The 14,801-nt window shown below is 40.6% G+C and overlaps 2 protein-coding genes across 3 annotated transcripts; both read left to right on the top strand.

Annotated features, from left to right (window-relative positions):
• Positions 1-20: 20 nt before the first annotated feature.
• On the top strand, positions 21-8,717 carry matk (megakaryocyte-associated tyrosine kinase). 2 transcript variants are annotated; one of them, XM_049731943.1, is made up of 15 exons: positions 21-136; positions 211-255; positions 383-496; positions 565-680; positions 969-1,188; positions 1,523-1,616; positions 1,676-1,741; positions 1,855-1,954; positions 2,065-2,149; positions 2,210-2,283; positions 2,347-2,548; positions 2,652-2,738; positions 2,975-3,203; positions 7,439-7,537; positions 8,670-8,717. In XM_049731943.1, the coding sequence occupies exons 2-14, from the start codon at positions 247-249 to the stop codon at positions 7,510-7,512; spliced, it is 1,470 nt and encodes a 489-aa protein (XP_049587900.1). In that variant the 5' UTR covers positions 21-136; positions 211-246; the 3' UTR covers positions 7,513-7,537; positions 8,670-8,717. The 2 variants fall into 2 exon arrangements, with proteins under 2 accessions (XP_049587900.1, XP_049587901.1); XM_049731944.1 differs by lacking the exons at positions 7,439-7,537; positions 8,670-8,717 and having other exon boundaries at positions 2,975-3,696.
• rx1 (retinal homeobox gene 1) lies at positions 8,697-14,797 on the top strand. Its single transcript, XM_049731954.1, has 3 exons — positions 8,697-9,000; positions 11,614-11,858; positions 12,375-14,797. The coding sequence occupies exons 1-3, from the start codon at positions 8,697-8,699 to the stop codon at positions 12,828-12,830; spliced, it is 1,005 nt and encodes a 334-aa protein (XP_049587911.1). The 3' UTR covers positions 12,831-14,797.
• Positions 14,798-14,801: the final 4 nt, after the last annotated feature.

The following is a 14,801-nucleotide window of genomic DNA, read 5'->3' as shown; positions in this document are numbered from 1 at the left end:
AGCAAAGATTGAGGAAGTGCTGTGACAGAAACACTGGAATGCGTCTTTGGCCACTTGTGATGGACAATATCGCTACACAATGAGATGAAATGCTGCAAAACATTTTATTCCTGAACAAGCTGTCTGTCCACATCAGGTAATGTAACATTTAGAAACATATATATAAAAAAATCTGACTCTTACTGGTAATTAATTTTCCCTTTTTGTCAGGTATTGAACATATCTTCCAAACTTTCTGACCTGCTCATGGCAAAGGTAGCTGCTTCTTTTTATTTGCATGCTGTGAACAAAATATCCAATCCAAAGTAGCCTAATCGTCAATATATTTGAAAAAGTTGAATATTTCTAGCTCTTGACATCAGAGTTGTGCCAACACTTCCAGATGAGCTGGACCACCGGTACTCAATGTGTTGCCAAGGTTGACCACAGGAAACCCAAACCTGGGGAGCTGTTGTATCACAAAGGAGACATTCTCACTATTGTTGCCATGACTACGGTAAAAAAAAAGTCCTAATCAAGTTTTGTAGTCAAACTTAGAAACCCTCCGCCTATATTTTCTTACAGAGTAAGAAACGCTACAAGGCCAAACACAATTCCACTGGAGACGAGGGGATCATAAATGTCGCCGACGTGCGGGAAAGAGAAGCTCTTCGAGTGGATCCAAGCCTCAGCCTCATGCCGTACGTAAGCCGCTGTGTGGGATGCAACAGAGTGACACATTTCTTTCTCACAGGGGAATTCTTGTAAGCCCTTGCGGGAATCATTCAAGAAGTTTATCATGTCATGTCATGATCCTTCCTCTATTGTTAAAACCTTAAATCTGATCTTTTGGAGTTGCGGCCAGTCCTAGATTGAAAGGTCAAATTCAAATGTAGGGGCTTTTTCCAGCAACTTGGAACCAGAGGAAGAAAGTCACACGACTTGAATCAGCCTTAAGTCTTAAATACCATCCATCTGTCCTCCATTAGATGGTTTCACGGGAAGATTTCGGGCGCAGAGGCAGTTCGCAAGCTGCAACCAGCTCAGGACGGCCTGTTCCTGGTGCGCGAGTCAATCCGACACCCTGGCGACTACGTGCTGTGCGTCAGCGCCTGCGGGGAAGTCATGCACTACCGAGTGATGTATCAAGACGGCAAAGTGACTATTGACAACAAGCAGCACTTTTACAACCTCATTGACATGATTGAGGTAGACACTTTTATTTCATTTCCTTATTTGTATTCATGCTATTTTTTTATTTTATTATTTTTATTTTATTTCATTTTATTTTTATTGATGCTACTTTATTTTTGTTTATTCCACAAATGGATGATAAAGAACCAGCACCTAAAAAATTTTCAATATTACTAACATCAACATGGTGTGGTCGCCCATTATTTGACCATCTTACGTAATGAGGCTTATTTCTAACCTCAAAATGAGGAACACAAAACAGCGGAGCCTAAAGAGGAATATTACAATGTGATTTTCATGCGCTGCACGTGAATCACCTTTTGACAGTGTTTTGTTTCCCTCTTCACAGTTCTACTCAAAAAACAAGGGTGCCCTTGCTCAAACACTACTGAAGCCGAAACCAAAACACGGAGCAAAGTCAGCCGAGATGGAGCTGACAAAAGGTAGTGAGGATTATTTGGAATTTATTTTCCAAGTCATCACATGTCTGTCCACTTTGTAGCTGGATGGCTGCTGGACATCAGCGCACTGAAGCTGGGCCACACCATTGGGGAGGGGGAGTTTGGCGGTGAGTTTCTCTTATTCAGATAAAGCCATTTGTAATCCCAATTCATTTCTTGAATTTTCCTAATTATTCAGATATTGAGAGTTTGCTAATTAAATTCTTTATATGTCCTCCAGCTGTGTTCGAAGGTGAATATTTGCACCAGAAGGTGGCGGTAAAGACCATTAAGTGTGATGTCACAGCTCAGGCTTTCCTGCAGGAGACCACAGTGATGACGTGAGACATCCATTCTTATTCCAATCAAACACTTCCAACTTCATATTAAATTCACAGGAGTGTATTCATAACCACATGGAAATTCCTTCTTGTCTTAATTTGCCTCCTAGGAAGCTCCAACATAAAAACTTGGTACGCTTGCTGGGAGTCATTTTGCACAAAGGCCTTCTTATTGTCACAGAGCTCATGACTAAGGTATATGAATAATTACCAGCATGTAGAATAATGACTCTTACCAGATAATTTGTGTTGCAGGGAAATCTGTCAAACTTTCTGAGGACAAGAGGACGTTCACACATTAGCTCCGTGCAGCTACTTCGCTTTGCACTGTAAGTTGTGCCTGTGTGCAAAGATGCCTTTTAAAAGTCGTTTTATATACGGTGCGTGTGCAGCGACGTGTGTCAGGGAATGGAGTACCTGGAATCCAAGAAGCTGGTCCACAGAGACCTGGCGGCTCGCAACATCCTGATCTCTGACGACGACGTGGCTAAGGTTGGCGACTTCGGGCTGACTCGGGCGGCCTCGAGGGTGTCGGATAAGCAATGTGCCAAACTGCCCGTCCGCTGGAGTGCCCCTGAAGCTCTGACGAAACAGGTTACTGACTCCAGTATTATAAATACATAGTTATACTAGTAAACAGATTCCTGTAGAAAAACTAAAGCATCTTAAATACATTTCCATTTTTCCGAATGTGTAGAAATACTCCACAAAATCAGATGTTTGGAGTTATGGAGTTCTTCTCTGGGAAATCTTCTCCTATGGCCGTCAACCATACCCAAAGATGGTATAATTTGTAATAAACACAATATTTCACTTTTCCTCTACACACAAATGTATTAACTGAACAGATGATTACTATTTGTCAACATTATATTGTACCGTATTTTAGTCTTTAATTTCTTTGGGTCTCCAATCAGGCCAATACCCCCTTGACCCCTTATTGCCTTTGTAAATTTATTTAACTTATCAAAGTGCTTAAAGAATGATTCCTCTCCTCCATGTGTGTCTTTGATGCGGCAGGCTTTGAAGGAAGTGACTGAGCGAGTGGAGGGTGGCTATCGTATGGAGGCACCGCGGGACTGTCTCCCCGCTGTTTACGCCCTCATGACCCTTTGCTGGGCCAAGGAACCTCGCAGAAGGCCCGCTTTCCATAAAATGAGGGAGAAATTAGAAGAAGAGATGGCCAAACGCAGCCCGGGTTACGAGTCGTTACATCAAAGTGGAGTCGGGCGTGCAACTGGATGTGGAGGTGGATATGCCAATCACAGTGTTTAATTTGCATCTATTGGATGGTTCTCACCCACTTAAGACTTCTTTATGAATATTTTGGACGACAGAACATTCAAGCTTAAGGTACACCTACAAATGAGATCCGAAATATTAGATGAGTGCATGTAATGAAATGTTATTTGGAGCAATTTCACTTGAGGAGTCAGCAGAAAATGAAGTCGCGTCTTTTGCTGGATTGTTGTCACATCGGATGAGCGCATTGAGGAGATTTAAGTCAGCGTAAGCTCGGTATTTGTCTCCGTCCCGCGAGACGAGAACCCAAATTGAAGCTTGAGCCTCATCGCCAAATGAACCAGCGTACAGCATTGCTTCAATCTGCTCCCTGGTTTTTTTTTTCTTTTTTTTTTTTTTCTCAAGACCCATAATGGGGATGAGCTGCAATTTCCTCCACAAGGATTTACTGCAAAACCAAATGTAGAAAATGATGATAATAATAATAATAGAAGATTGGATGGGGTTGCGTGAAGGATTTACTTTTGCTTGCCGTGTACTGGGCTGTGTTTTTGTGTCACAGGACACACTGGTGCTTTTATCCCATTGGCCATATGTTAATCGGGCATCTAATACCTTCCAAGGTGGGCTTTCTGTTTGACTGACAGACAACAAGCTGTTTAATGGCCATTAAGTCACGGAGAGCATTGAAACCTTTTCACTAGCACTTAATTTCCTTCACAGTCCATTTTTATCGCTATTTATCTGTTATTAGAGCATTTCAAAATCCATCAATCACTTATTGTGCATTTTAAAAATTATTTTGTACTTTCCAAGTAATGATTATTTACTATGTGACATACTATTTATTAGATTTTAAAGTTTCAAATCCGCATGTGCACTCATTTGAATCATTTTGTTTCCACTGACCGGATATACAGTAGGTGGCTTTTAACTTGAGTCGTTTAGATCGTTTGAGTGGAGCAGTTGCATAGATTACCTGTCAACTAGCCACAATCCCGCTAAGAACTTGTGTGTTTAGCCTTTTAGTGCCAATAATTAGGTCGTGCTCAAGCTTGAGATGCTGAATTTATTCGGCAATGATTCTATTTCTATTTGAAAGCACTTGGTAAATAAATAAGTTGCAATTAATTCCGTATTCAGTATCAAAAACATGTTTTTACCAATTGTTATGAAGTGGTCTTGGTATTCCGACAGTATTCATAATAACAAAGACCAAAATTCAGTATTATGAAAATAGTGAGGAATTTCCCAAAAGAAAAAAAAAGTATTCTCCTCATTATACAACAAGTCTTGATATTACAAGAAAAGTTACATTAGGAAAGTTGTATAAGACTTCATTATATATAAAAAAAAGTCTTGATATTTCAAGAAAAGTTACATTAGCTAAGTTGTATAAGAATTTCATACACCAATTAATAAAACAATATGATTCTTTGGTTATATCAAAACAATTGATGTCGTAACAGTTAGACCAAAAAAAAAAGTAATTTAATATATGAATAAAAATACAATGCAACTTATTAAATACAGTACTATGTAGATAATTGAATGGGCCATTTTGTACAGGAAAAAATTAGCCCCTAGAGGTCAAGGAGTTTAAGAACATCTGATTCAAAGAAGCGTTCTTTGCTTTTCAGTACATTATGCGTGTCTTATGTTAAAAGCAGTGCATCTTTGCTGTTTAGTACATTATGCATGTCTTAAAAGCATCACATGAACATCACCTTCGCTACCTCACTCTTCCCTCCTCTTCCTTGGTGCGCCATCTCCACACAACCTGTCTGTGCACCACTCGGGGTAAGCTGACACTGCGCATTTACACGTTAGCTGCTTTTACCTTTAATAGGATCAGGGCGTCTTAAGTTGTCATTTGATAAAACCAAGCAGCTTGAAAACTACACTGCTGCCCCCTTAACCAATTTATGCGCGGGATAACAGGCAAATAGTTGAACAGTAGAAGGGCAGAGATTTGCAAGAGCAAAATTGAAGCAGGATAATCGCCGCAATCTTGTTGCGACTAAGAGAGTTGAAGTTTAACTTGTAAATATTGTGGTTCGTTCTTTATTGGTGAATGGAAGACTGTGTTGAGAAAATGTCCCCTTGAAGAGGGAGATACAAAAATGTTCAAGTTTTTTTTTTGACACATTTTTGTATGTTAACAACACAAGACAGTTAAACATCCTCTGAAAGAAATTGGTTGAATTTTTTTTTTTTAATCAAAATTTCACTCTGCTCCAAAGGTAAGCAAACAGAAACCAAAAACAAAATGTAAAACTGTTTTGCCTGTAATCGGTTAATTAATCAATTTGCAATTTTATTCTACCAAATAATCAGTGGGGCTTATAATCTTCGTAAACATTTGAAAATAAACAATGCAGCAACACTTGTAGACAGACAATGGCAAAATACCCACAGGCATGTTTTCTTTATCCACTTACAGAGTTGCTTAGTTCTGAAACACTTTGTGAATCATGTCTATATTCTAAAAACCATGGTGGTATGGTGAAAACGCGAGAAGAACAATTAAATCATGAACTTGTAATGGACCAGAACTTTTAAGCAACTGATTAAACACAAATGGTGTGGCAACGTATGAAGACAGATAATTAAAAAAAATAATTAAAACAACTTTTTGATTTTGTTATTCAGCCTCAACTTGTTTTCCGTCTCAAGAAAGACCGACAACAGGCTACTTTTATTATGACCGTGCCAAGGTCACAAGAGTTCAGAACATTCAAAGCAAACTTCTCTGATCCCAATATGTGTTGTCGGGCGTAGAAAACAAATCCTTAATGAGGTTAACGGAAAGTACATCATACACAGGAGGATGCTTTTAACTCACTTGTTGATCTAACTTAATAAAGACAATCACAAACACCGTCTTTCTCACTTGGCACCATCCATAGTTTTTACTTTAACATTTGTCCGGCCGTCCGAGTAACCACGGAGACAGTCACCCCTCGTAAATGTTCTCTCTTTAACTTTATCTTTAGATTTGTTTGAGGTCACAGGAAATCTCTTTAGTGTCTTTAGAGTCGTGGCTGATTTCTAGGACACTAAGCTGGCATCAGCTTCTTCAACTCTGTGTCCTCCCCTTGTTTAAAGCAGACACTTTTTACTAAGGCATCATATAGGCCAGGCTGCATGCAGTCTGGAACCAAACTGGGTGGCCCCTTGAACTGGGTGACCCCAAAAAAATGTGAGGGAAATTATAATTGTTTTCTCTACTACAGTGGGTAGATTTTTCTTGACTACAGATTCACCGTACTGTGGAGATTTTTTAATTTTTTTTCCCATTTTTGTTTTTAAACTTTGGGTTTAGAATTCTCTAATCAAATATTCATATCACAAGCCCACCGAGGTACTGACTATGGAATTGACCACACATACCTGACTGCCATCATTCAGGAGGATCTCGGCACGTCTTTCTGAATAGACGTCGTGAAATACGTCACGTCTTCTGAATAGACGTCGTCGTTAAATACGTCACTGAAGAGCTTAGATAGAAAATACAGTCTTCCATGTTGAAATCTGAAAAGCTCTCAGGTCGGCTGCTTTAAGATTACCGGCTGTTCTCCGGGGTTTAAACTAAATATGGCGAAGCTGACGTGAGCCACTATCTGGCCCAAATTGGGAACAGAGGAAAGACAGGAAACACACTTGACAATTAAGGATTACATTTTTTTTAACAGAATTGACACAATTGAAAGGGGAATTTTAAAGTCATTGTAGTGATACAAAATATCATCAAAGAATTTAAAACAATATGTTACTTAGATTCTATTTTGTTGTATCAATACAAGTGTTCTAATGTCAAAGTTTCCTTTCCCTCGCCGTTTAACACAATGACGTCCGGTTGTGCCAAGTGAAAACTTTCATCGTATCTTTTGTCCCAAAGACAAAGAATTTCTCCAAAGAAAGTCTTCATTAGGCAAGGCCTCGTCCCGTGGCCGTGAATGAAATTGACATTTAATAGAATTAGTTGAGCAGAAAACAGCTGCCAATCACTCTTAAAGGGGAAGGATTCCAATTAATAACCCCTCCTCGTTAATCCCCTTGTTTCACCTCCCACCAGCCTTGTCCACCTCTCGTCTCCTCCTCCCACCTCTCCTTTGCGTTTTCTCTGCAGTGCACGCTGACTGAACTCCACTCCCAAAACTTTTTTTCGCACTCGACTACGAGCGTCTGGCTGATTTGCATGTTACATATATATATATATGTATTTTTTTTTCTCAAAAGGAATGCAAGGTGAATACAGGCTACAGAGTGAGAGTGCACGGTGGATCCCGGAGGAGAGGAGCATCAGTAACTGAGCAACACGTTTACTTGTAACAGCAGGTAAGCGCTCATGGGATTCATTTGGACTGTTACTTTTTTTCTCGCCTCTTAGCTTCTAGTGAGCATGCAAGGACATATCATTAGAGTATTTCGTGAGTGTACTTTCATTCTGATCACATATTTAGTTGAGAAATGTATTTATATTTTATTATTTGCTCCTTAACTACTGTACTGTACTGTTCTGCCAGACCACTGGGAAGCATAATTGCTTTTAATGAAAAAAATTGTAAAAGAAAAAAAAGAAATACATACATCATTTTGATATCAGGTATGCAAAGCAAAAGCGACCATTTTTTTCAAATTTTGAATAATATTTTAATCAAATATATACACATTTTTAAGTATATTTTAACTAATTCAAAATATTTAAATACATCAAATGAAGTCTGTAAAATAAAATGAAACATCAACACTTTATTGCAGATAGTTTGTATTCAATGCTACACAAATATGTGTGAAATGTTAGTAAAAACAATTTTAAAAAGTTCTTTTAAAGCAAACAAAATACTGCCAATTTATTCATGTATAAAAAATGAAATTGATAGTATTCAAGTACATACCAATTTATACAGCAAAATAGTTTTAAGAAGTTATAGGTTATAGAATAAAGCCTAAAACTTTGATGGCGGGATGATGGATGATAGATTAGATTAAATTGCATTAGGAAATCTACAATTTTTGCCAGAATCTGCTCTGACAACACTTAAAAAAGAATGATTAATAGATACTCATAAAATATGCAAAAGTTATATTCATAATATTATATTACGCTAAGTAAAATATCGGTCTAAATAAAAGACGTATGGATGGACATTTGAGAATTACTCTCCTGTGTGTAACAACACCATTGTTTCTAATTCAGTTTGGTGGGACATTCTCAATATTAGATTGTGTAGGTGGACAGATTTCTGGCTGCAGTCGCTTCAATTTATAAGCTAAAAGTCACCGGTGAGGAGTTTGTGTCCTCTTAATGGGCCAAACTTTGAAAGTAGAGGGGATAGACTTTAGGACCCCCCGCCACAGCTAAGCGGGTTTAGACGCACGTCAGGCTTCCTTCGAGGTAACGAGGTGATCTCTGACCTTCCTATTTGCACGGCGTCGCTCAATTAGGCCTCCTCCCCTCTGGCCGCAGGAGCCGCTGAGGGGCCCACACGCTCGGATGCATTTATCACTGGATACCATGAGCATGGTGGACGACAGCTGCCTCTCGCCTAGCAACTTCCACGACCTGGCCAAAGGTGGAGGCGTCACGGTGGGGGGCCACGTCCACAGCATCGACGTCATTCTGGGATTCAGTAAAGACCAGGATTCCCTGCTCGGCCCCGCTGGGGTCCCGGGGCCTCAGAAGGTGGACGTTGAGGACTTGGTGAATTCCGGGAAGCAGCTCGAGTCCCACCCGTCCTTCAGTGGTCACCTTGGGCCACTTCAGGATGATAGCTCAGAGCAACAGCACCAGTTTCAGGGTGAGTAGAGTTTCACACAGTGTGGAGCGTATCAGACGCTCACTGAGACAGGAAGTCAGTCTTTACTGCTTGTTGTAATTGAATATATTTTTTAAAACCAAAGGATGACTTCAAACTCCCTGAAAAAACATCACCAATGTTGACACTGGGCAGATTTTAAGTCAATGTGTTTCGTCGAGTTAGCATGTCCAGAGCATTGCAATAAATGAGCTGTGTGGGGTGAGATTGCGAGATAAATCACAGAACAAGATGGTATTGGGGCTTTATGACCCTGAAGTCCAATCCCATCTCCCTGTGGAATTCCCCCCTAATCTTGTGTTGAGCACAGATTAGAATGGACGGGTCGTCGTTCTGTTGTCATCGTGATGTTATGTTGACATCTAATCTGAAGCTGTCTTCACATTTGACAGGTGGTTGATGACTTTGTGGCGCAGACATGACAAATATTAATTTCCCAAGAATTTAAGAGGAATACATACATATGAACGATGATCAGAATTCTAATTCAAGCTTTATCCACCATTGTTTTTAAAAATATGTTTTTCCTCAGTGACGGGTTTGTTGTCCAGTTGAACAGGTGGCGGTTTCATCTGTGATGCAAAGGCCGTTCTAACCAATCAGAAGACACTATAGCAACCAATGTTATTTGGTACTTTAGGCAAAATAAATGCCAAGGTCAAACAATTTAAGTGAACATGTATGTCTGACTCGTCCTGATTGTGCGCCTCCAATTCAGTCCTGTGGGTGGCAGTAAAGTGCATTATTTTCACTGACGCCTAGCCGAAGCTTCATCTGCTGGTTCACTGCCCATTTGGCTGCAATGCAAGCAAATCGTAACGTAATTCACCCCTTGATTGCGTATCTATCCCGAGTGCCCCCAAAAATTAATTAGCAATTGCTTATGTAGTTTTTGCTCGCCAACCCACTTTGCTGAACAAACTAAACTACCAAACAGTACTAAAAGAAAATATAGGTGACCATTTGGAAAGAATGCCCACCCATGGAGGCGATATCGCTTGATTTTATGTAACTGTGCTGTGATGTTGTTGCACTCCACACCTGTAGGTGGCAGTAATCTGCATTGCTAAGTGGAAGCAAACTGCCACACTCAACAAGCTTACATTTAAGTATATTCATACAAAAAGTTACGAATAATTTTAAAAATGATCAACAAAATAATGTATCTTTTATGCTACCCAAAGAGTATTTAGACGTAAATTGCACATTTTCAAAACTAGTCCATGAGGCCAGTTGCAATGACATCACTTCTTTATACAGTATGTAACTGTCCCATCAAGTCAGGCCACTTCCCCTTGGATGAGCAACTTTTCCCAAGTTGGGTGTCATTTGCCCCCGCCCCAGAACTCCCCACTTGCCCTCCCTTGTGTGCTGGCTGCTAAACAGTGGGCACCCTTCAGACTCGCGGCTGTGATGGGCTGACAGGCACAAGAGCTGGTCGCTGAACCACACCCGACCTCAGGCCTTTGTCCCAGCTCGGCCTTTGTCATGGCTGCTTAATGAGAGCTCGATAAAGCAAGCTCCGCATCCAGCATTGTCGCCGGGCGCGCTCCAGCTCGCCACTTGAAAGAGCACCACGACCCCTCCTTTATGTGCCATCGGCGCGTCTCATTCACCGAAAAACAAGCCGGCTGCTACATGGCCCACTCGTTTGCTCTTTCCAAACAATGATGTCATACAGGCTACCAAGTGGAACGTTGGAAATGAATGCAATCAACAGTTTTACATTCGATATAGCAATGTGACAAGTGGCCACCATCTTTGCAGAAGTCTCATTGTGACCTAAATTGAGCGGCCAATTCAACTGTAGATGGGGGAGGAGCATTTTTTGAATATTTTCACACAATTATTTCAGTATATGTGAAGAGAAACTGACGTTTAAAACAAGCAAAAAATAAGCGTCTCTGTGCTCCTGTTTTGGTTAGCAACTGAATTCATATGACCTCTTTGATGCTCGGCTATGAACTGAGACTGTCTGTCTGTAACGACACCGACTTTTTTTCAAGTCTTGCTGCAGTGTGATAATAGTTTGCTTCCCGACTACTCCCGAGGTGCTCTTGAGCAAGGCCCGTGTTCTGCTTCTGTGTCTGACACTGCAATTTACACCCATCAGTGTTGTTGAAAGTATTTCCAGTAGAATGTGAGATAATTCTGTTTCATAATCTTGTATGTACAATGTTTACAATCCAGGCCGCAGCATTTCATTTCGTTACTTCAGGAGCAGATAAAGAGTGGAAACATGTTTAACAAATCCGATTAGCAGTGTTTACGAGCCTCATTGAGGTTGAGAGGATTGATGGCTTCACTCATGTTCAGTAGCTTAATGATGCATGTGTCCAACTAATGGCCGCTTGTTCGGAATGTGCACATTACTTTCTTTAGTTCTACTAGATGTGTATTTATGTAAATGTTAGTTACACTCGGCAAACAAAACTAGCAATTTAGCAAACTCGCAAAACACAAATGTATATGAAAACAATATAAAAATATGGTCATATACTGTATAAAAACATATTCTATGTACTATATATTATGCTGCCCCCTGGTGGCCAGGCCTATGAAAAATAAAGTAGTTATCCTTGTGTTTTTGTGCAGATGCCGACCTGTTTACCAACAAGTGCGATGAGGAACTGAGAAAGAGCGTCGAGAGCGATGAAGGCAAGTCACCCGAGCCGTGCAAGGACAATCAGCCCAAGAAGAAGCACCGACGCAACCGCACCACCTTCACCACCTACCAGCTGCACGAGCTGGAGCGTGCCTTCGAGAAGTCCCATTACCCTGACGTGTACAGCCGCGAGGAGCTGGCCATGAAGGTCAACCTACCTGAAGTTCGGGTTCAGGTAGGATCAGTCTTCCTCAATTCAAACTTTATAACGTCCGGTTAAGCGCAAATTCTTCCACTGATTTACATATAATATATATGTAAATCAGTCCCAACTCATTACTGACCTGAAAAATCACTACTTTTAATTTACAAATAGCAACTAGCAGGAATAGATGTACCTGTAGTTCTATAATAATAGTTTTCAAATATTTTCAGCCGGGGACCCATGTTCATGTATGTATTATTAAAACCTGACCTGGGATCCTAACCCTGAGCATCATGCCAACAAGTCTTCGGCCTTGCTTGCCAAGTCAAGTGATTACACCAGATAATTGCAAGTCGCAGCGTGTGTGTGTCCAAACATACTAGCCCTTAAGAGATTCCAGTGTCTCCAGTTGCTCTGATCCTATCACATCGAGACGTCATATCCGAGTCGGCATATTCTGACAACAGTAGACTGATAATTAAAATCCAACTGGAAAATAATTCTAGACTGTTGGGGAGAAATTAATACAATGTCTTCAATCTCCAGGTGTGGTTTCAGAACCGAAGAGCCAAATGGAGACGTCAAGAGAAAATGGACGCCAGCACCATGAAGCTCCACGACGCGCCGATGTTGTCTTTCAATCGATCGGCGCCGGTCCACACCGCCATGGGACCCATGAGTAACTCCCTCCCATTGGACCCTTGGCTGACCTCCCCCTTGTCCAGCGCCACGTCGGTCCACAGCATCCCGGGCTTCATAGGCCCGGCTCAGGGCCTTCAGCCCAACTACCCCGGCCACGGCTTCCTCAATTCCAGCCCTCATCCGTCCATGGGTCAGGGAATGCAGAGTATGGCGGCGCCGCCCCCTTACCAGTGTCCGGCGCCGTACCCCGACAAGTTTCCGCTGGAGGACATGGACCAGCGCAGCTCAAGTATTGCTGCACTGAGGATGAAAGCCAAGGAACACATCCAGTCCATGGATAAAACCTGGCTACCCATGTGATTTACTCCGTGGCTCCTCACAATGCTGACATGATGGCAGGGACCTTACCCACAATGCAAAGGAAAATGATTCTAAACTGAGGATCGAGGGACTTTCTTTTTACACTTTTCTTATTTCTCTCTCTCTCTTTTTTTTTTTTTTTTTTTACATCTCTAGGACATCAAGTGGATGAGTGATGTGTTTTGAAACTGCCCTTTTTGAATGTGCGGCCATACTTTCCATAACCATTTATCCATCTTCAATACGTCATAGGTTATCTACTATGTCATATTTCTGCTGGTTGTTTCTTACTTTTACCACCTTGCTTTCCTTTGTTCCTAAAGTGTTTTTTTTTAATCAAATTAAATCAAATTTCCTATTTGTGAATAGGCTAATTGGAGTGTAAAGTACAAAAGAGTATTAGGGCCGCACTGAGAAGACTAGTTCTGCTGAAAATTTTGGACATTGACTAAATTATCAAGATCAAAATTTAAAATACTTTTTTCCCCCACTTAATATTACAACTTTTACTTCTCATACATTTCAATGTTGTTTCTGTGAAACTACAAATATACATCTTAAAAAAATATACCTTTTTCCCCTCATAAAATTATTCAAATAAAAATTCTCTTTATTGGAATTTTTGGAGGATTTTGGCTTTTTCATAACCCCTCCCCCACATTAAAAAAATCTCATGTAATTCAATTTTTGTTTCTCGAAAAAGCTCATTTCAATCTCAGTTTAACAATTTAATTGTCATAAAATAAATTACAAATGTATGCCTTTTTCAAACTCATTTTATTTTCCGTGTGCTCTGATACTCTTTTATAGGTTTATCTCGAGGACGGTTTAAAAGTTTTTTTTTTTTTTTAACTCTAACTTTTACAGTTGAGGAAGATACCCATACTTTTATGGTCCTGGCAAAGGCCCACCAATTACTTGTAAGTTGAATCATGAGTGTAGGTGGTACCAAGAGTGGCAGAAATAGATCACTAGTGTAACTAAGTACATTTAAACCAGCAGGTCAAGGCTGGCAAAAAAAATACCCTTCATAAAAAAAAAAAAAAAAATTGACTGTAAAGCCAATAATTGCTCAAAGGGCAGCAATCTGAGGTAAGACGGCACCTTCTAAGTGCGAATATACCAAAAAATAATCATGCACAGTTGCTTTGTTGGTGTGCTGTCATGCTTTAACGAGGGAGGGACGGAATGTAGCAAGTTATAAAGAAAAAAAAAACAATTGTTTTGCTTCATTTCTTGTGCTTGAGTGGCTTTTGGAGGAGAAAGCCTGTTGGCAGCTCAGTGTTGGGTGGCTGAGCGTACGTGCGGGGTAGCACCGTGTGATGCGTCACCCTGCATAGTTCAGCCTTTGTTGAGCACAATTGATCCAAGTGCGTTGTCTTTGTCTGCACTTGCTGGATGGGCGTCGGGGGGGTGGGGGGGGGGTCTCGGGCAGAACTAAATAGGCCCTTGTAACCATTTGTGTTTCTTTCTCAATCAAAGGAGGGGAGGCATCGATCGGAGCTGCTATGATAAGCGGTGACACTATATTGGTCTCGTCCATCTGTCCTTGAGTTCGTCACTGAAGTAAAGACGCTCGAATTTAATGGTCGGAATATATCGATCAATCAGCTGCTCATTTCTGCTTTGTAAAGTGTTATTTTTTTTGTAATGCGGGTTGTTATTTAGACATCTGATTGGACCTCAAACTGTGGACAAATGTGGATTACCTTGCACAAATAGAGCTTTCAACATGCGTGATTTGGGACTATGAATAAGCCAAAGGTTATGAACGAAACTGCACTAGATGTTTTTTTTTTTTTTTTTTTCAAATGGCACAGGGTTTCTTTATTTAACCCTGTGATGCTGTTTCTAGAAATACATGTCGTAGAATTAGTCATGTCTTTCCTTTTGTCTGGAACATGGAGGTGTGTATTCCGGAAAGATGTGAACCAAGATCTACTGGAAATAAATATAGTTTGATAGAGCATG

The sequence above is a fragment of the Syngnathus scovelli genome, chromosome 10, assembly GCF_024217435.2.
Source record: "Syngnathus scovelli strain Florida chromosome 10, RoL_Ssco_1.2, whole genome shotgun sequence".
Lineage (NCBI taxonomy): Eukaryota > Metazoa > Chordata > Actinopteri > Syngnathiformes > Syngnathidae > Syngnathus > Syngnathus scovelli.
The sequence above is the reverse complement of the archived record's forward strand: the minus strand, read 5'-3'. Positions and strand labels throughout refer to the sequence as shown.